Source organism: Psammomys obesus, unplaced genomic scaffold (assembly GCF_907164565.1).
Source record: "Psammomys obesus unplaced genomic scaffold, mPsaObe1.curated_primary_1811, whole genome shotgun sequence".
Classification (NCBI taxonomy): domain Eukaryota; kingdom Metazoa; phylum Chordata; class Mammalia; order Rodentia; family Muridae; genus Psammomys; species Psammomys obesus.
Window position 1 is genome coordinate 17,471,324 of NW_026596131.1, and position 23,328 is coordinate 17,494,651.

General features: G+C 36.3%; 1 protein-coding gene across 1 annotated transcript; it reads right to left on the bottom strand.

Annotated features, from left to right (window-relative positions):
* Nucleotides 1–16,396: 16,396 nt before the first annotated feature.
* On the bottom strand, nucleotides 16,397–17,368 carry Neurod4 (neuronal differentiation 4). The gene has a single exon (XM_055592683.1). The coding sequence runs from the start codon at nucleotides 17,366–17,368 to the stop codon at nucleotides 16,397–16,399; it is 972 nt and encodes a 323-aa protein (XP_055448658.1).
* Nucleotides 17,369–23,328: the final 5,960 nt, after the last annotated feature.

Genomic DNA, 23,328 nt, shown 5'->3' on the forward strand with positions numbered 1-23,328 from the left:
AAATGGTGGGATCTAGAAAAGATCATCCTGAGTGAAATATCCCAGAAGGAGAAAGACAAACACGGTATATACTCGCTTTTGTTTTTTTAAGTCAAGGTTTCATTATGTCTTTGCATTCACCTACTCTGTTTTCCTAACTGCTAGGGTTACAGATATGAAATATCATATATTGCTCTGAAAGTCTTTTACATTCGATTATAATATACAAATATATTTTATGGCCCTCATCAAAATAAAAATATTTCAAAATAATTATTATCTTTGGTAACAGAATTACCTGGCTGTTATTATGCCTGAAGACTCTGTGCCAATCATATAGCAGAAAAGTTACTTTTTAATTTTTCCTTTATTATTATTATTTATTACAACTTATTCACTTTGTATTCTGGCTGTAGCCCCCTCTCTCATTTCCTCCTGGTCCCACCCTCCTTCCCTCTTCTCCCCCTATGTCCCTCCCCTAGTCTACTGATAGAGGAGGTCATCCTCCCCTACTATCTGACCCTAGCCTATAAGATCTCATCAGGACTGTCTGAATCCTCTGAAAAGATTCTTTGAGTTGTAAATCATATCCTGAGCCAATGCATGGTATAATACCAGGGTAAAGGAATGAGAGCTCTTGATCTTCAGATAAAAACCTGAAAAACTAAAAAAATATCTAACAAAATAAGTAATTTCCAATTTGTTTACAGTCCTCTGCCTTCATAATTAGTCCCTTTCTCCACTAGTCTTAACCAGTGGAAATGAAAACGGAACAGCAAGGAGAGAAGACAAGCAATGGTCTGCTCTTTTAAACCCCTACTTAATATAACCATATAAATAGGAATTTGCTTTTTTCAGAACCAATAAAAGATATTTCCCTTTTGAAATTAAGATGTTTCCTTAATATTTAAACTTCTCTACAGTTTTTTTCTTCATTGATTTGTATCTATTTCTCTTTTGTTATTTTTAGCTCAAAAATTCTATTAAAAGACTAGAGTGACTTTTAGTAGAAAAACCTAGCAATCAAAAAAAAAACAGACATAACATCTGTCAGTGTGAGACTGTAGAAAAATAATAAATTCAGAGTTTCTGTTTATTAACCTGTAAAGTGGGAACCAGACCTCTGCAATAGGTTACTGTGAACATCAAACTAAGTTAAACTTGAAAAAGTAATTTTTGCTAATATATATTTGGCACATAGCTGATGCAGTGGTTAACTAATTTGGGCCATGCACTGATCCAGGCTTGTAGGATGCTATATACCAAGTGTCATGAAGAAACAGTGAGGACTATGCTGTAGCAGAAGCAACCCAGAATTTATGGTAATTGAGAGATACATACAGAGTTTCAATCATTAGATAATGTGCTGGTGACAGTTTTCAGAGGAGGTAATAAAGGTCCCAAGTTGATATTTGGGGACTGAGAAGTTAATAGCACACAGGTATGACTGAAAAGAGATGTGCACAGAGTACAAGCATGTAACTGTCATCTGTTATGCCTGTACCAGCCCTATTAATCTCACAGATGCTATCAGACCCTGAAGAGGAAGCTGGAACCTATGAGAGGGACAGTGGACTTATGGAAAAAGAGAAATGGGCCACAATATCAAGCTTGACTACTGAGTATTCCAGCATCTGTCAGAGATGTCTTGGGGATGCTAGATCTGTCCTGCTGGGGCCCAGCTGTCAGCTGAGTCCTCCTGACATCTAACAATGAGCAGTTGAGAGGTCAGGGGGGAATAGGGGAGGGAGGACAATGAGATTCCAATGCTATAGAAAGAGGAACAATTGGAACAGAGGAAAAAAGACACCAAGTCAAAACTGTGTGGGATGGTTGGTTCTGGTGTTGGGGAGAAGCAAATGTGAACATAACATTAAAATGACTGAGTTTCTATAGGGATGTCAAGAAATGATGGGGAAAGACTCCATCCTTGGTTATTCTGTTCAGAAGAGAAAAAGTTAGGTTGACCAGAGAACAGGTTCTTTTGTTCCTGACTTTGGGCTTGTCTGTCAGAAACACAGATTTGTTCTGCCATACAAATCTGATCTTATGTAGCTCAGTCATTCATGCTTTTGTCCATTCAGTGAATATTTATTTAACTTTTTACATTAATAAGAGAATTTTGAGTATGCCAGGAAAAGACAACTGTAATTTATCTTCCTGCCACTGATGAGTTACAAGAATTCGGCAAAGACAGGTTTGGAAGCACAGTATTGCAGCAGAATCAGTTAAACATCCTCATGGAGGTTTGAGACAAACGATCTATGAGAAAAGGAAGTTAGTAGTCATTGCTTGGGCAATGACTGTGTTCAAAGCAGAATCAAAGAAGCTGCTAAAGGCAGATGACATTGGATATGTCTCATGAAATTTAAGCATAAATTTTACAGACAAAAAAAAGGAAGGCAAAAAATCTGGTAGTTTATTCATAAAAGATAAAAAGTTAGTGAGATATCAAGCTGTATTAATAAGGCCCTGGAATGTCCGGAGGACCAGTAGGTTAATATGAGAGTGAGTTATTTAGGGTACCCCCCACAATGATCAAAATAAAATTCTAGTCAAATAATTATATAGATGTTTGTGTATTTGTAAGAACTGACAACCCCTGAGCCTTTGATGAGCCTTTGCCAAGGACTTCTTCAGTGAAATATTTAACATGAAAAGAAGTCTCTATTTACTTCTGATTTAAAAAAAAAAATTGACAGCAAGGACACTGTAAGGTACTAGAATCAGGCCTTTTGAGAAAAACACCAAAGAATGGGAGTGTTATGTTGGAGAAGAGTAATGTAGTGGGGTTGCAAAAAAAAGGTTGTGAAAAAAGGGAAGCTGTGCTACCTAAATTCAAAGAGCTACATGAGATGGCATCTGTAAGGAAATCTATTTTCCTTTTATTCCTAATCTATTGATTTCCTTAGATATTTTGATTTGGAGTCTATAGTAGATAATATAGAGGAGTCTATATTCTTACTCATGATTGCTTAGAGTCCTTTGTCATGATAGATTCTGAGGAATTTCCATGGTCAGGAGAAAGTGGGTCATACTTGACTGATGATCTATGTATGATTGAAGTTAGTAACATTATTTCATATGTTTGCCATTCATGAGCACAAACATACAGTTTTATGTTGAAAAATATTTTAACAGGTTTGTGAAGAGGCAGTATGAAGCTGTCCTATTAATTGGGTAGGTCCTAGCCATGTGAGAGAGACTACTGGAGTTCAATTATAACTAAGTAAGTTTAAATATTTCCTTAGATATGCCAGCCAAATTTTAAAAACTCAGTGTTTTAGTTGAGAATGAAAGATAAAAATGCAGACTTAGATCCACCCCAGTTAAAATGTATGCCATCAAAATACAATCAGAGGTGAGGAGAAAATGAGCTTTCCCATACTGTTGGTAGAAATGTCAATCAGTATAGCCATTGTGGAAAACAGTAAGGAGCAAAAGGAAAAAATCAGAACTAAAAGTACCACATGATTTAGCAACCCCTCTACACAGATCTCCAAAGTAAAAGATCTATCTGCATGTGTATGCATATTGCAAAACTACCCCAACAGCAAAGATACACAATCAACTGAGGAGTCTACTGAGAGATAAAAAGATGCAGGAAACGTTTCATATATATAATAGGATACAATTTAGCCATAACAAAAATGGAAGCTGATCATCTGTAACAACAAATATCAAACTTGAGAACATTATTTTAAATAAGATCATCTAGGTTCAAAAAAACAACTACTACATGTTTCCCCTTATATGCAAGCTGACAAAGCTGACTATATGGAAGTGGAGAAGATAATTGTGATTGCCAACAGCTGGAGAGGATGGAAAGGGGAATAGGAGGGGAAGGAACGGCTACTGGGGGCAATGGTACAATAAGCCAGAAGGAATTACTTATAATGTTCCATAGTTCAGTAGGGTAACTAAGATTAATGGTAATTAATTGTATATTTCAAACCAAAGAGGGCACTGCCTTTTCAATATAAATAAATGATAAATCTTTCAGATTAATATGCCAATTTCACAGATCTAATCATTGTGTGTTGCATATTTGCATTGAAGTATCACATTGTAGTTGGGTGCAGTGGTGCATGCCTGTAATCCCAGCACTCAGGAGGCAGAGGCAGGTGGATCTCTGTAAGTTTGAGGACAGCCTGGTCTACAAAGCAAGTCCTGAACAGCCAAGGTTACACAGAGAAAACCAGTCTCAGAAAGAAAGAAAGAAAGAAAGAAAGAAAGAAAGAAAGAAAGAAAGAAAGGAAGGAAGGAAGGAAGGAAGGAAGGAAGGAAGGAAGGAAGGAAGGAAGGAAGGAAGGAAGGAAGGAAGGAAGGAAGGAAGGAAAGGAAGGGACAAGGAAGGAAGGAAGGAAGGAAGGAAGGAAGGAAGGAAGGAAGGAAGATCATACTGTTCCCATTGAAATATATAAAATTATTATGTGTTAATAAAAATACTAAGAAAACATAATCTAAAAAATGTAGGGCCCAAAATCAGAATCCTACTGTAAAATTTCAATCCTGACAGGTTAGTTATGTGGCCTCATAGAGACACATTCTACCATGTGCCTCAGACTTTCACATGAAGAACAAAAACCTGTCATTGTAGATATAATGCTACAATAAGAATTACATTATTTTATATATGCAAAAAAGTAAAATAATTTTTAACATGACTACCATTCCATCAGTAGTAGCTTTTAGGATAATTATTTACCCACATTTTTGTAGCAATCTAAGGACATAGGCGAAGATCCAGATCCCATCTAGCCCTTTCTACAGTTATATCAGCTAGTTTCCAACAGAGAGCATCATTTTACATTCAAAACACCCTCTCCTTGCCACCCTACATATCTCCTTCTTTGCTTAATTTCCTTATGGTATGCAATGGAATCTCTCATTCTTGGAGCCCATGCCTGCCTCTCTCCCATTTGCTCTGCCTGATGCCCACTTTCCCAGGGAATCCAGGCTTCTGAGAACAGCTGCAGCTGCTCTCCATTTGCCTGCAGCTGCTGCTCAGAAGCAGGGCAACATGTCAGCAGTGCTCCCTCCCAGGGCTGATTTTCTTTCTCATTTATGCTTGAAAATCTTGTTGGACTGTGCCAACTGCAGCCACAACATCAGCTGCCCCCTGTCTGTCCCTAGTGCTTCTGCTCAGGGACCGTTTGTATTCAGGCTCCAGTGGAGTCACACACTTTAGACTGTAACCCAGTAATCCCTTCTGATGGCTTTCATGAGTATTCAAAACCACGTATACCCCGTTGGGCCACCTTTTCTCCCCGCTCTGATTCTACATTAGTCTCTTTCACCAGCCCAGTGTGGCAGAGGTCTCATTCTCCTAGAAGAGACTGCAGATGTTGATCAAGTTAATGATGACTACAAATTATTAAAAAAGAGAATGCCTGACCTCATACTACATACTGTGTCAACTATATTTAATGTCACAAAACCCACTAAATTTTATTTTCATTATTTTGCAGATAAAGAATTTTAGTAAATTCTGAAATTTGTCCAAAGTCAGTGATATTATGTGGCAAACATGGTACTTATCTAGGATATGCTGGATTATCAATCCCACAATAAATCATGAATCTCTGAAGAGTATGAGACATATATTTCTTCATCTGCACAGTTGGTGAAAAATATTCTGCTTGTTACACCATGACAGTTGTGAAGACATATCCAGTGACTAAATATAAAGTTTTAAATTGCAACAAAAGTTTTCAAGGGAATAGAATTATGTGAGAACCCTGAAAAAAGAATTATGGTTTGCATATAAAGTATTCTCAAAAAGTCCCGTGTGTTCAAAGCTTGATCTCCAAATTATGAACTCAGTCTTTGAAAGGTGTTTGGATTATGAGGATTCCAACCTAGTAAAAAAGATTAGCTCATTGGTAAGTTCATGGAAAGTGTATGTGGGGCTTGATTGAAAGTGCACATGAGGCTTGGTTGTTGGAAGTAACTTGCTGTAGCATGATTTTGAAGAGCTTTTCTCTCTCCTCATAAGGTTAAGCAATATAAACTGGAAGCATGAACCACAAATAATTACTACTAATAATAATACCTTCACCCACTGGGTTTTATTTTCACAGATATTTTATATTTATAATCACTTTCATAAGCATGAATCAAAACAAAAGCCTAACACAAGAAATCATTATTTTTCTGTTGCTCTGAAGACATAGCCAGAGACTGCATTCAACAACGAGGGATGTTTCACATTATGGTGAGCCCCAGGATTTGGGCAGCAAGAACCAAAACAGAGAACCTTTTCTGAAAATACATAGAGGCAACAACTTCCTATTTTTTAATATGCAACTGAGTTTCTCTCCTACCCCATGAATGACTTAACCCTCCAGGACAGTATCTAAAAGGGCTTAAAGGTTTGAATTAGAGAAGTTGTACCCACTGTTCTTTATTCTCACCTTGATTTTATCACTCTCTTTTCTATAACTATATTATAACAATGTTTACTATATCTACATTTTACTCTATATTTTCATTTGTACAAAAACGTTCTGAGAAAAATACAACTCAAGAGACTTGGGACATGGTTCAGTTGGTAGTATGTTTGCCTAACAAGTATTAAACCCTGAATTCACTTTCTAACTACACATAAAACCAAGCATGTTGGCATACACCTGTAATCCCAGCACTGAATAAGCCAATACAGGATGATTAGAAATTCAAGGTTATTCTCTGCTACATAGTAAGTGAGGCAGTCTGGGCTACTTGAGACCCTATTGCAAACAAATAAATAGGCAATAATAGTAATAATAATAATCCTAGATAAAAATTTTAGTCTCTTTTTTTACATATTTTCTTCCCTCCCCTCGTGTGTGTGTGTGTGTGTGTGTGTGTGTGTGTGTGTGTGTGTGTTCGTGCACATGAATGCATAAGAGAACAACTGAAACAGTGCATGTGTGCATGAGACTCAAATCATCGGGCTGTGTCACATGCAAACTTACTCATTGAGTTATCTCACTGGCCCAAATTACTACCACATTGTAAGTACATTTGGGCATTACTGAGTAAGGAATGGTGGACAAAGCCTATAATTCCCAGCACTCAATAGCCTGGGACAGGACAATCACAAGTTGAATGCCAGCATGGACAAAGTAGGAAGGCAGAAACATACATGTTATGAGTGTATTGGAATGTAAAGTTAACATAACAATTCCCAACAAATATTTTAAGTGTTTCCTTGTAAAACTTTATTTGCTCTCTCTCTGTGTTTTGTTTTGTTTTGTTTTGTTTTGTTTTGTTTTGTTTTTTTAAATCTCTTACCCTGGAGGCTGTCAATATAGCAAAAAAGAAGCAGCTTTCCTTCTTCAATAACTGAAAACAGATAGAGGATACATAAGTTGAAATAAGAACTTGAGTCTTGGAATCTGTCGTCATGAGTCCCTAAACTGTAAAAGATAAGAGATATAATAACTACAGAGATACCTAGAGAATGTTTTACCAGATGGATTTTCTTTCCATACCTGAAGGATTTGAACAGTTTTAGTAATTAAGGAGAGTACTCAGGAAAGTTACTGCATTGAGCTAAGGCAAGTAGCAATTTCACTTTGTGGTTATCAGAGGAACAGTAGCCCAGAGAGACAATATGAACTTACACAGACTAGCAAAGAAAGGAGAAGAGCATGGAATGATTGGCTTCTAGGCTTTAGGGAAGAATTAGTGAGATATACATTTGGAACTGTAGGCCATGAACAGTTGGGTGAGAGAGGTTAAATATTATGTTTGGAAGTTAAGGCTATATTTTATAATGACAGGAAGATCGTGCAGAGCTTTTAAATCTGTGAGTCCATAGATATCCATGTGAATTCACATTTGCATTGGTGAGTACAGGCATTCACATATAGTGCCTAAAAAAGCCAGAGGAAAAACTCAGGTATCTGACCTTCTCTTCTTATTGATCACTATGGTGCATAGACTAGGCTAGCTGTCCAAAGATTCTGGGGATTAAGCTGTCTCTGCACTGTGACTATGAGATGAATATGTTACTGTACCATACTTTCTGTGGGTTGTGAGGGTCTGGACTCAGGTCCTCACACTTGTGTGGCAAGTGCTTTACCTGATGAATCATTTCCCAAAGCCAGGGAAGATTTTTGAAAATAAAAATAGAATGATGCTGGGCTTCATTCATTTGGTAAAATAGCTTACCCAAAATATATTGATAGAAAAGGAGACACTTAATACGGTATCATCACTGTTGTATGAAACCTGGTCTGAAACCAGGTAGTTGAAGCAAGGAAAAAGAAGCATGCCTGAGGGGTCAGGGGCATGGAAGGTAGGTAGACAGATCATTTGCAAAGGCTCTTCTTTCTTTTCCATATCTGACTCTATTCCATGCTCTCTGTATCAGTCTTTCTGAATCTCTGGTTCTCCCATATTCTTTCTGTCAGTACCTGTTTATGTCATTCTCTTAGTAGAAATGCAAACACTAAGGGTCAGTGTTCTTTCTTGAGGCATGCGTGTAGCTAAGAAAAGGTCTATATTCTTTCTTCCAGAGTTTATGTTTGAATGAAAGATGAGTTACCTTGGAGCTGCAAGAAGAGCAGTAGATTTCATAACTTCCCTCAGGCTGGCCTGTGGCTTCCAAACTGTCTTTATCCAGCCTCCAACACAAGGCCCCTCTGATTCCCCCTGGCCTTCCATCTGTCTGCATGTGTCCTAGATCTCCCTAGGCAGGGATTAGGTAATTATGCCATTCCCATCAGCATGCCCAGGGGTCTGGCATGAGGGAAGCTACAGGCTGGCAGCAGTGGGATGGGCAGGAGCCAGGGGATAGTCTGCTCCAGGAGTCCTGAGCAGCTTGCAGCTATGCTTGGCCCTCAGTTGTCCAGTCACGTTCCTGCCTGCCCTGGATCTGGCTCAGCTCAGAGGCCAGTTCTCAAAGGAGGAAAAACACTATTAAACAAGGAAAAATAATTGTCACTGTCAAGCTGTCCCTTTAGGTCCAGTCCAATGGGAAAAAACAAAACCCTCTCTCTCCCACTTCCTATTTTCTGCCCCATCTCCTATTAAATTAGAAGTAGCCTAAACTTCTAATTTACATGTTAACAATGTGTAAGTGAATGAAGGAACTCGGTATATAGACTTGTCAAAAAATGATCCAAAAGGTATTTGCATTTGTATTGTATTCAAATATATATATAACATTGGTGTTCAATGTGTACTAAACGATGTTGGATTATCCACATTTTCAAATGTGTATAGACATAGCAACCATTTACATTCATTTATGCTTATTTTAATATGAATGAATTCATCTATCTCTACACAGAAAAAATGTAAAATTAAGAACACTTGAGCTGACACTGAGAAACAAGTTTCATATGAAATATTTCCAACAGTTCTCAATGTAGAGGGAAGATATTTTCTTCAGTGTTGCAGTCTTGAAGTTACCTATGGCAAGTTTCCCATGCTTTGATAAATAATGCCCAACCCATGTGTTTAAAAGCAGTGCAAATTTAACTAGGTGGGTCACACACAAAAGAGACAAGATGAATGCAGGTACTACACTTGGAAAAAAGAGTTCAGCTGGAGGAGGAGGGGATAAGTAAAAGTAATAGATAATGAACATGACTGCAATACATTCTATACACATATGAAATTGTCAACAAAATAAATAAATCAAAACCTAATCCTCAGTACAGATTATGCATATGGATATCTCAGAATTTACCATATTTGCAATAAAAGTAAATAATATAGTCAATTTCATTCTGTTTTCTTCAATTTAGGGAAGAAACAACAGTTTCTCAACTATAAAAATAGTAAAACTTCTCCATTTGGCCTTTGAGAAATCTATTTTAGATAACTGGAGACTAAGAATAAATTCACTGCCAACAAAATTATTTTCCCAAATTACAACAAATTAAAAGCACATCATGTCCTTAAGATAGCGAATCAGTAATTATAAAACCGCATAATGGCATTAAAATAGCACCTAGCTTCTAACATGAAGTTCATACTTTGCTTGTTTATCACCTCTATTTAATCATTCAGTCTTTCTTTTACAAAATACATAAATTTGCTGTTCTGTCAGGGAGAAAATGAACATATGCTATTAATAGAATTATTAATACATTTAGCTAAGAGAAATGTCAGGTGTCTAATGTTGAAAGCATCTTACTTTATAGGTACGATAATAGAAGTTCCTAATCTGGGAGATCCAGGGTACAGGTAGACAGATGAAGAATTAGAAGAGAAGGGTTGTAGTCTAATATTTATCTACACTTTTATTAGTAAGTTTTACAATATAGAGAGCCTACTTCAATGGCTTATTTATAACTTCTTTCTAGAAACTAACAAAATGCTAAAAGAAACTTGTAGTAGCCTTTTGCTGTGATCTGGCCTAAGATGACATAGGGAAAAAAAAAAAAAAGAATAGTCATACTTCACACTAGGTAAACTTAGCATCAACGCATTTATTATTTAAATATTTATTGTTTTGTTGTTTTTGTTTTATTTCTTTTTCAAGACAGAACTATTTTTGCAGCCCTGGCTGTCCTAGAATTCATTCTAGACCAGGCTGGCCTTGAACTTACAGAGATCTGCCTGCCTCTGGCTCCCGAGTACTGAAATTAAAGGCATGCTCACCACAGGTGGGTGTCACACCCTTAGCTATTGTTTCTTAAAATTGCTTTTGATTTACATTTAGTAAGTAATTCATTTATTTGTAGATATACCCAATACTGTATATTATGCCAGTCAAGATAGGGCTTTTCAATATAATCATGTTTTCCTGGGTCCAATGTGCCCACCCCTCATATTTATTAGAATTTCTTTCACTTTATATTGTTTTGTTGTAATTTATTTTAGCAAAACAAAGGAGTTTTGCAAGATTAATTAATCTAGTCGAGGTTACTCTCACTATAAGCCATCTAAAATTGCCAAAGTAATACATTAACATCTTGCCAGGAAATATGTTTTACTTAACCATTAAGAAAGTAGGGGATTCACTAATCTAAGACAAATACATACAAACAATGACATTAATATACATAATCTGCTTTAACTGTAAACTAGTTGACATGTGAAAAAGAACAGGCATCTATACTCTCTCAAATACTGTGTATAATATTTGATCTGTGTGCCTTACGCTGCTGCTAATAAAGTATAAAAGTGCTTTGTCTATTAGACTATGTACAGTCTGTATTCAGTGTGTACTCCAGTATTGGTTTCCATAGTCTCAGCATTGGTTTACTTCCTAGCCCAGAGATATTCTCAATAACAACTTAAAAAATAGAATAAAAATCCAGTATTGCTACATATTTTTTAGGTAAATACATTTTGTATACTTTTTGTACACCATTATAGGCTAAATCAGAGCAAAGAGCTACAACAGTGTTTCTTTCAGCTGTACATCAATTTCTATAAAGAAAGAAAAATTCAAATTTCTTAGTTCCCAAATTCAGAGAGTTTGCTTTTGGAGATATCTATTTAAAGGTATTGACTAGTGAGAAGTAGCAAATACCAGAGTGTGGGTTCTGGACCATCATGGATTTTGAGGCTGGTTTTAATTGACAATTCTATATAAATTTAAAGGGCTTATTCTCAGTGACTTCAGCTGTTTTCAGCCTATTGTCAATAACAATAAAAGGGAAAAACGATGTGTCTTTCTTATGCCCGAACCTGACCAAAATACTTTTCTGCCATTATTATTAGTTCTAATCATCATATCAACTCTCTGGCTTAGCTGAGACAAGAGATATTAATCAACTTGCTTAGGACTATATATCCAATTAGTTTCAGAGCTAAGACATGACTGATTCAACACTTTAACTAAAGAACTCTGTGGACTTCCTACATTTCAAGCAGTTACCATCGTAACTCCCTCAGACATGTATTAGAGACAAGTTAACATTAATATATGAAAAAAAAATGGTGACAATCATCTCTTATTAAATATGTCCTAAGTACTTTGGATATAGAATTTCAATTAGTTCATCATAATCCTATGAAGATGGTGCAATTAGCATTTCCAAGATCGTTATTAAAAGTAAGAAGGATGTGAGGCTATGAAGGCTAGCCAATTAAACAGATTGTTCATCTAGTAAATTTTCTACCTAACGTACTATTATTTGTTTTCAACTGTTATGTTGTAATCACTACACCACACTATCCTTCAACCAAACAGACTGAAGGAGCTAAGTTTGAACATCTGACACTTCTTTGATGATAGATTTTATTTTCATATCTCTGATTTTCTAGTAAAACATATTTCTTAAATCATAAAAACATGCAAAATTATTTTATATTAATTACAGTTTGTTCACTTTGTATCCCAGCTATAGTCCCCTCCCTCCTCCTCTTCCAACCCCACCCTTCCTCTCTCATCTCCTCCTATGCCTTCTCTCCAAGTCCACAGATAAGAGTGGTCCTCCTCCCCTTCCATCTGACCCTGGTTTATCTGGTCTCATCAGAACTGACTGTATTATCCTCCACAAGGATAGCAACAGAACCAAAAAATCTGGGCACAGGAGTGTTTTCTGAGACTGATACTCCAACCAAGAACCATTCATGGATATAACCTAGAACTCCTGCTCAGATGTAGCCCATTGAAGTTCAGTATCCAAGAGGGTTTCCTCCTAAGGGGAACAGGGACTGTCTCTGACATGAATTCAGTGACTAGTTCTTTGACCACCAACCCCCAGATGGGGGAGTAGCCTTGCCAGGCCACAGAGGAGGACAGTGCAGCCAGTTCTGATGATACTGAATGAGCAAAATTATTTTTAATATATATTTTATTATTACAATTTATTCAATTCATATCCTGGCTGTGGCTCCCTCCCTCATCTCTTCCCAATCTCACCCTTCCTCCCTCTTCTCCCCCTGTGCCCTTCCCCTAGTCCAAAATTAAATCATGAGATGGATGCAGGCACTAGGAATGGTAGGTGCTTTCAAGCAACAACAAATTAACCTAGGGTCTCCTCCATTGTCTTCACAGCATACATAAGCCAAATCCAATTAAAAATTGTGAAGAAAGAAAATATTTCTCTCTCAGGTTCTGTTGTGGATGTGGTAATTGGTCAGACTGGAATGTAGTATAGCCAAAGAGAACTGTGGCTTGTCAAACAGCATCTTTGCTCCACCATTAACAAGCAATGAAAACTTTAGCAGATCATTTTTCTTTAGTTTTCTAATCCATAAAATGAGAGCAATAAGTGATTGCTTTATGGGAGTGACTTTAGGATCAAATAAATAAATATATGCAAATCACTTAAAACCTGACATTACATAACAAGTATCTCAGAGCTGAGGCATGTCAGCTCTTTGAAGCAGTCTTTACAAAATAAAGAGACTTTTAGTGACTGCCAAATAACATCTCATTCAATATTGCAACCTAAATTCTTAAGCTTAGTTTTATGTATTATAGTGTTTTATTGTTTCATGATAACCAGTTGTAGGATCACAATCAAAATATTTTTAAGTATAAAAAGTCTGAAGATATGTGCATAAATATTAAGTCAATATACAGAACTATTTATTACATAGTTTGTAGAAAAGGGGAGGAGATACTATATCATAATATTTGTGATAAATGTATCAAATAGTTGCCTCTGTATAAAAGACCTCTGGTAACTATTAACCAACTGTGTTTGAAACAATGGTTTCTATGTGGAGACCAGAAACAACAGATGTGAAAGACAGGTGGAAAGATGGCTTTCCTTTATATATTTTGTTTCTTAAATTCTTAAGCTCAAGTCCTTTCTTTGTTAACCAACTTTATTTATATTCATCATCATTATTATTAGATCTTTTTAATTTTAATTTTATTCTTTTATGAAGGACTCTTGGAAAATATGAGAAAACCTTTAAAAGATATTAAAAGGCAATTCTCAAAAACTATACTTCATATTTTTCAAAAGTTGGCAAGTTCACTTAAATTGTGGATACTAGTCCATCCTTCTACGACCCACCTTTCTGTGACTAAGCTAAAACTCTAAAGGTTTCTATAGGCTTAAAGATTCCTCCTTCTCAACTGCAAATTTTGTAGTTTACTGTATGAATGATGGAGATGGATAGTTACTATATTGTGACCTTTCAAATCTTCTGGTAAGATCACCTGAGAGAAGTGTGTAAATACCCTGCATTGCTGGACTTACTGTGCTAGCTGCTTGATAAACATAAATGCAAACACTGAATAAAAATTTCACAGAATAACACTGCCAAGAAAAACAAAGTGTGTAATAATATCCAAAGCTTTATTGCTACTGGAAAAAAAGGAGAGAAAAATCATTTCTTTTAAACAACTGCTTCATTTTACCTGAAAACGTTCTCAGAAAACTATACATTTAAAGAATGACTTATTTCCAAGCATGATACACTACTAAAATTTGTATTCAATATAAAATCTCTTTTCACAATTCTACAGAGTCTTGGTTCATACATACTACATTCTCCAACGGCATAAACAATATGTATCCTCTGGTGCACCTTAAAGGGAAAAATATAAATCCATTAAACTGCATAGCTATTCAAATTATTGTTCTTTTTTATAAAACTATCACAAGCAATCAAGAACTGATTTTCTTCTTTTCTCTCAATCCAATCTTATAAGTTACTTTTCCAATGAAGCTTTAAGAAGTTGCATATATATCTATGAGACTCAAATTTTTATATAAAAAGAAGATATAAATAAATTAAATAAATAGTATCTAATAAATAATACAGAGAGCAATTATTATCTACAAACATAAATGCTAGGTAAGTAACAGCAAATTCTTTTTAAAATGCATGGAATGACTCTATAAATAATTCTCCTTGCCTATTACCACTAGGACAGTACAAGGTGGGAGGAACCAATGTGATGATGTAGTTTAAGGGTTCAAAATAGAGCAGAGTAAATGCTACAATAAGATGGACATAAAATAACTCACAGTGTGAAGAAATAAATAAGAATAAGGAAAAAAGATACATGCATAGTTTGGTAGATAAAATGGCATACTCATCTGTCATTAATATTGTTCAAATTTATTCCTAGAGATGTACCCTGAACCACTACAGATAAGCTATTTATATTCTTGAGTTGGACCTAAATAATTGCTGTGGAAGATGGATCATGATAGTAAAATTGCTCAGAGCTCATTTCTCTTGAAAAGAGAAACTTGGCAGAGCCAATGTGGATACAAAGAAAAAAGATACCATATAAAGAAAAGTAATCTTTCTTCAGACTCATCAAAACCCATGTTGAAGATACAGACTGGTAAAAGCATTCACTAACCTTTAGTTTTGACTCTCAATTCTAAGTCACTTTTCTTGAAACATTTGCTATAATATATAATAACATTACATCTTGGAAATGAGGGAAAAGTAACAATCAATGGAGGGTGGGAATTAAGGAGATACTTTTTTTGTGAGAATTCAAGCTTGATTAGTGCTGTGGTTCTGCAATATATGGCACTGGAGTGGACAGAGCTCTATGGTTTAATCACTTTGCTTTAAACAGTGAAATTCATCTTGCTAGAAAAAAATATACATTTTTTTCCAGTGGCTAGGTGTGAGGCATAGTCTCTCAAATGTGTTAGTTGGGATGGCAGCCAACCACCATTTTCTTACTCTACAGTGTGAACCTGACCAAGTTTTGTTTCTAACAGAAGCACCTGAACATTGGCAGAATTCCCACAGCCCTTTAGTCATGGAAGCTAAAAAATGAACTAGATGATATTTGTGTGTCACAGAAATCAGAAATTTCAATGTTTTTCTTTCTTGACTCCTAGAACTAATTTTTTTAAATATAGTGTGTGTGAGACTTCTATAATGGTTTTGAAGTCACCAAAAAGAATATATATACCTCTCCTCATAGTGATAAGTAGAGATAATCTCTTAAAGAATGTATTTGGTTATTTACAGTAGCAGTCAAGTTGTTTGATTAGGCTCTAGAAGTTATATTTAGATAGATACAAAGATATGCCATGCAAATTTTGTGTTCTATGAGTCAACAGACATGTACCTGATGCCCCTTCTAGTTTCATTTAATCCTACCATTTATGCTATTTCTTTTTATTGCTTTATAACTTTAAATTTTATGGATGAAAGACATATGTTGACCTAAAACCATTGTTTCATGTTTATCAGAAAACAACAAACACTGGAAATGGAAAGTTAATTGGCAGAGTAGTCAGTGAGTCTTTGGCACCACTGGAGCAGGGCTTAGGTTTTCTGTTCTATTATCATGTGGCCAGAAACCATCAAATATGCTCACTTGAGGATCCCAAATACAGGAGTTGGAACAATGTGGGAAGTTAATAAGAAGGAAATTGGCAGGTATAGGAAGTTCTGAATGGACTAGGACAGTTATGTATGATATATATCCAAAGGGTTAAGTTCTCTGAGGGTTTAGCTTAGCTACTAGAAACATGGAAAATATCTCCACTTCATTTTCTGAAATGTTGGTACTTATCTTATTGTCCTACTCAGAGAAGATAGTACTATGGTGGGGGTAGGAATCATAGGTCATATCTAGAGGAACATCATAGTGAGGAGTGCCAGCCTGAAAGGGAGTTGAATGCACATGCCCTGAACTTAGACTTGCAGGGGTATAATGTGGCATGAAGTTGTAGGATTTTTCCAAGTCAGGGGAGCCATCTTGCTTCAAGGAGAAGTTGCCACTGATACTCAGGGGTGGTGTGAGTGGAGCCTCATAAGGGGGAGTACTGCAGTCAGGTGGATGGCTCCCAAAGGAAGAGTCTCCCAAACTCTTAAATGGCTGAGGCTTGAGATGGAGAAGATGTGCTTCCGTATGGCCATAAGGAGGGCTGGGGAGCCCTGGAGACTGATAGTTGAAGCTGTGGACAGAGACAGTAGAGTCACAAGTTGGAGATTTTTCCTCATGCTTCTCCAGGAGGGCAGACTGAGGTCCCATTTGGAGGCATCCAGCCACCAGGTTGCTTGTGGGCTGGGAGAGCCCTTTACAGAGCATCTCTACAAATCCCTTCCCTTCAAGTGTCTGACCAGTCTCCAAGACTTCAGACAAGGCCCAAATATAGTTTCTTGCTAGTCGAAGAGTCTCTATCTTGGAAAGTTTTTGGGTTTTAGAGTAACATGGCATGACTCTCCTAAGATTATCCAAAGCATCATTTAGGCCATGCATCCGGGTCCGTTCTCTAGCATTAGCCTTGACTCTTCGAGCCTTAAACCTCTCCAGGCGTGCTTTAGTCATCTTCTTTTTCTTGGGACCTCTTCTTTTAGGTTTCTCTCCATCTTCTTCTTCTTCTTCCTCTTCAATACTGTCATGTTCTTCAATTAAGGTTCCAAGCATTCCATAAGAGCCTGGTCTCTCCTGCTCCTTCATCTCATTTTGAGAGCTCAGACTTTTGTCTATCCAGGATTGTGTGTTGACCAGTTCCACCATATTCTTGGATTTCATGTACATTTTTGCCATTTATATATTCTGGAAAAAATATAGAAAGTTAAACACCAAAATACATGATGTAAATCTAAACTGAAATAGATATGATGGCACATGCCTATGATCCCATTGCTTGGGGGGTGGAAGCAGAAAGATCAGGAGTTCAAAGCCATCTTTAGCAGCATAAAAAGTTGAAGGCCAGCCTAAGCTATATGAGACCCTGTCAAAAGACACATAAATTTTGTTTTTATTCTGTGAATATAGAACACATTGTGTTGGGACTTCATATTTTCTTTGCCCATCTGTCATTTTAAATTAATCCAAGGCTCAAAGACTTGCCCTAGACATAGATCTATTTACAGAACATTGCCAAAAGAGAGAGAGAAAGAAAGAAAGAAAGAAAGAAAGAAAGAAAGAAAGAAAGAAAGAAAGAAAGAAAGAAAGAATCACAAAAGAAAAAATTGAAGACTCATTGGGGTGGTAGTGTCTGACTTTTTAATCTTAGATTATTTATCTTATGAGGATTTTATACAAAATAACATAAGTAAAACTCCAACCACACATTCTTTTCTTTAGCCAATTTATAACATGAAGGAAAGTAAGTAAGCATATAAATTGTTGCCCCAGTAGGTAAAAGCACGGGATAGCTGAAGCAATCCTGTACAATAAAAGACTTTCTGGAGTTATCACCATCCTGATTTCAAACTGTACTATAGAACTATAATATTAAAAAGCCACATAGTATTGGCCTGAAAACAGATAGGTTGACCAGTGAAATCAAATCAAAAACTCAGAGATAAGTCCACAAACCTACAAATGTCAGATTTTTTATTAAATTTTTTTTAAAAGATCCAGAAGTGCACAATGGGGGAGAAAAGCATCTTCAACAAATGGTGCTGGTCTAACTGGATTTCTAAATGCAGAATAATGCAAATAAATCTATATTTATCACCCTGCACAAAACTCAAGTTCAAGGGGATCACAGACTTCAACGTAAAACCAGAGACACTGAACTTGATAGAAGAAAAAGTGGGGAAGAGCCTTGAATGCATTGGCATAAGATACAACTTCCTGAACAGAACACTGATAGTACAGGCACTAAGATCACCAATTAATACATGGGACCTCATGAAACTGAAAAGGCAAAGTACACTGTCAATAGGACAAAACAGCAACCTACAAAATGGAAAAACATTTTCACTAACTCTGCATCTAGCAGAGCACTAGTATCCAAAATATGCAAAGAATTCTCAAGAAACTAAACACTAACAAACCAAATAACATCATTAAAAATTAGGATACAGATATAAACAGAGAATTCTCAATAAAGTAATCTCAAAAGATCAAGAAACACTTAAAAACATGTTCAACATCCTTACTTATAAGGGAAATGAAAATCAAAACTACTTTGAAATTCTTGTCAAATGGAATCACACCTGTCAGAATAGCTAAGTGACAACTCATGCTCATGAGGATGTGGAGCAAGAACACTCCTCCTTTTCTGGCAGCAGGGCAAACTTGTACAGCCCCTATCAAAATCACTATGGTGATTCCTCAGAAAATAGGAAGTTGATCTACCTCAATACCCAGCTATGCCACTCTTGGGCATATACCCAAAGGATGCTCCATCCTATTACAAGAACACTTACTCAACTGTGTTTATAGCCACTTTATTCATTATAGCAAGAAACAGGAAAAAACCTAGATGTCCCTCAACCAAAGAATGGATAAAGACAATGTGGTACATTTACGCAATGTAGTATTGCTCAACTGTTATTTTTTTTTTAAATGGTATCATGAAATTTGTAGGCAAATGGATGGAACTAGAAAAAATTATTCCGATTGAGGTAACCCAGACCCAGAAAGAAAAACATGATATGTACTCACTTATAAGTGGATATTAACTGTTAAAGATAATCACTCTACAAATCACAGAGTCCAGAGAGGCTAAATCAAGGAAGGCTCAATGAGGAACACATGGATCTCCCTGGGAAGAGGAAATACAATAAATTTTATAGGCAGACTGGGGGTAGGTGGGGATGGGAATAGAGTGATCAGGTGTGGTAGGGGGATGGATGGATGGATGGATGGATGGATGGATGGATGGATGGATGGAAAGAATACTGGGAAAGATGACTGTAAGGATGAGGCTCCAGGTCTAGAAAAGCATTGTGTTTCTTCATAAGCACTCTGTATTCTCTCAGGGGTTAGGGGTGTCAGACATTCTAGTGACACAGTGTCTTGAAAGAAACATGAAAAAAATTACCACTGGTCATCTATCAAATTTGCCCACGTATTGATAACTCTTTCTTTTTAATTAATTTATTTTTATTAATTACAGTTTATTCACTTTGTATCCCACCTATAGCCCCCTCCCTTTTCCCCTCCCAATCCTGCCCTCCCTCATCTCTTCCCATGCCCCTCCCCAAGTCCACTGATAGGGGAGGTCCTCCTCCCCTTCCCTCTGACCATAGCCTATCAAGTCTCATCAGACTGGCTGCATTGTCTTCCTCTGTGGCCTGGTAAGGCTGCTCCCCCATTAAGGGGAGGTGATCAAAGAGCCAGCCACTGAGTTCATGTTTGCACATGTATCTCACACTATCAGAAAAGACTATGACAACAGTTAGAAGCAAAAGTCAGTGATCCACAAAACCTATTCAAGATTGTTTTAGTAATACAGTCAGAAAATACTTTATTAGAAATGAAAAACATAGGACAAACATAAAACAAAACAGAATACAGTCACTGTAAACATAACACAGAGCTATTTTTAGTAATCACAGAAAAAGCATAACTACTTCAGTTCACTTGCCTAACAGATACTGTTTGATATGCTTTACATGCAAAGTTTGTTTTTATGAAAAATAGAAATTGGTGATTTAGTAAACATCTTGCATTCATATTACAAGAGTCTGAATAGTTTTCAGGTCTTTTGAGTCATTTCTAGGTATATAGTTTACCAGCTAAAAGTATCTGATAAACCCCCACTAAGGCATCCCAGTTTACTAATTAGTCCTTGAAACATTAGACCCTTTATGACCTTTTTTATGAGAAAGGTAAAAACATGATAAAATGCCTTTTGATCCTTGAAGCTGGAATCTTCAATCAATGGATTCAATAATTAGTACATGGTGTTAACAAAAATATAAAAATATGATTTGAATTGTTTCTGGTAATTGGATCTTGTTTTCATTGTAACCTCATTTACCTTTTATAAATAATTAATGTTACTGCATTGCAAAAACAGCCCAGGTTTCATATTAATCAGCAAGGAAATCATGTCAGCTTGACTTACTCACTTAATAAGGCTTCCTGGGTAAGCAGCTTTATTGAAAACACACATTGGAAACTACTGGTCAACTGGCTGCCCAGGCCAAGTCAGAAAATCCCACTTTTAATATGGATGATGAAGCTTGTGTGCTGAGCTGCGCTTCTACGTTGGGCAAATATCCAGAGGGAGGGGTGAGGCCCTAATTAACTTTCTGTTAAAGTAACACAGATCTTCCAGAGGCAGGTGCATGCTGAGGCCAAAAAGGGTGGGTGAGCCTGGGAACCCTGATGCTCTCTGTGTAATTACAATATCACTTGTGTAACATTATAAAGTTTGCCGCACTTTTGCACTCTTTAATCTATACATTCCATAGAGCGCACTGTCGAGGGTGGGGAGTATAGCCCTGTCCACTTCATAGGCAGCAGCACCATGGGGCCAGTCTTTTAAATGATGGACATATAAAGACATAGTATAATAGGACATTAAAACATTTCTGATATCAAAATCCTGGGCTTTAGAGTTCTTTTCCTCCTTTTTTTTCTTCCATCATAGCTAAAGAACATCATTTTTATTTTAGCAAAATAAAACTTAGATCAGTAGATCTAAGTCAACAGGAGTGATCATTATTCAGTGAAGGCTGGATCAGATGTTCTCTGGGGCAACTTTTAAATCTTAATTTCCATGATTCATTCCTCCCCCAGAGGCGCTCTTTGTTGCATTTGGCTACTTACTCTACCCCTCTTCTATTCTGTTCTTTTCCATTTTCTCCATCTTTCTCCCACCTTCATTAGTGTCATTGCACTGTGTCACACTGATGTGCATGGAGAGGAGAGCAGAAAGATGAAATCGAGGAGAGCCATGTGACCCACCTGAATCTGAGTACTGCTCTCACTTCTGTATTTGGGCTTCCTCACTATCATCTCTCTGCACCTCCCAATTCTTGCTTGATCTTTCTAGATGTGTCAGTATTCACACTATCAGGAATTGGAGGTTAAAAAATAAAATTGACCTATCTTTGTCTTTAACATCCTTGGCGATTTTTAAGAAGCTTTTAAAAACCATACTGTCAGTAAATAGAGAGAACCTTCTGGATTTGGACAAACAATGTGAAACTAAACAAAGCAGTGAAATTTTACCTTTTTCTTTTACCAACCATGAGAAGAACAGGGATGGTTCTGACTTAATATTTTCTGTTCCCATATGAATTGGTTCAGTAGCTCTAAGAGACTTCTGTGAGTATATAAATGTGGCTTTAAAAACATGATGACTAGAAAAGTACAGATGAAATGCTAACCCAATATTTTCAATTCCTGATTCCTGATCCATTCTTTTTGATAATATAAAAATAAAGTATACTTTACATTATTTACATAATTCAGAAGCATGGCAAAGAATAATACTGTAAAACAATATCCACATATGTAATTGGCATTTATTTTTGGAATTTTAAAAGTCTAACCCATTCTTGCATGTATTTTCTTCATTCAAAATTAAATTTTCCCACAGATGACTAAATAAAATACACTGTATATGCTAGTATCTCTTACTATCTGAATGCAACCTCACTTGATTGGTACAGAGGCAAATCTAAGAATATCCCAACAGTCTGCCTTTCTCAGCCAGACTATACAGCACATACTCTGAAGTCAGAATGACTGGGTCCAAATTCAATCTTACCACTTACTAGATTTGTAACTTAGACTATTATCTGCCTTAATCTTCTCCTCCTTAAATGGGAATAATAATAGACCTAACTCACAGATTATTCTCAGCATAAAATGAGTTGGTGTATTTAAACATGAGATTAATGCCAAGTGTCACAAATTCCATGTAAGTGTGACATATGATTACTCCTAAACATTAGTGACAATGACATAGTAGGTACATATAATTATAAAATCTGTTTAATGTTAATTTCATGATGATGAAAATCAGTGATCTATTTCAGTTTTAGAGGTGTTTTGAAAAACTACTTTCCTGTGTGATAATGATACTAAGTACCGAAGGTCCTGTGGGACTGAAAGAGATGAATGAAGATAGTAAGCTCTACAGTCAAACATAAAATTACCTTCCAAATTTTCATTCTGTTTGTATTTGTGTACATGAAAGGAGGGTGAAAGAGAGAAAATTCTCTTTCATGAAGAAGACATTTGACTTGACATTCATTCTTAATTATATGTTCACCAAATTTCTGGTGGAATGCAGATACCCTCATCTATTAGAACCTTTCTATCTTCAGTTCACAATATGAGGAATGCAACTTCTCCACTAGCTCCAGGAAAAGGGTGAAGTAGCTCACAAATAGAAGTAAAAGCCAGAACATTTTATCCAAAGAAAAAATGTATGTTCTCTTTTTCTACCTTTAATACTTTCAAGGCATTACAAGGTTGACAGGGAAACAAAGACAAGTAACTTAGTTTGAGATTTGAGTGTTGAAAATGTGTGACGCACTTCTAAATTTTTTAATGAATGAAACTTAAATGGATTCTCTTTAGAGCAAGGATCTAAACCCAATTCAGCTTTTAACCTATTAACATCTCATCTCATAAGTATCCTGAAAGAAACACGAAACTAAGATGCCTTCTTGTTACTAAAATGTGACATGAACATAGCAAAATTGTTTTAATGCTTTGTATGGATATAAAAGGCTGTGGTGCTGCCTCATAGAACATAGGTATAAAGCATGTCAAGGTTATCTCAATTTTTAGAAGAGAAGTTAGTT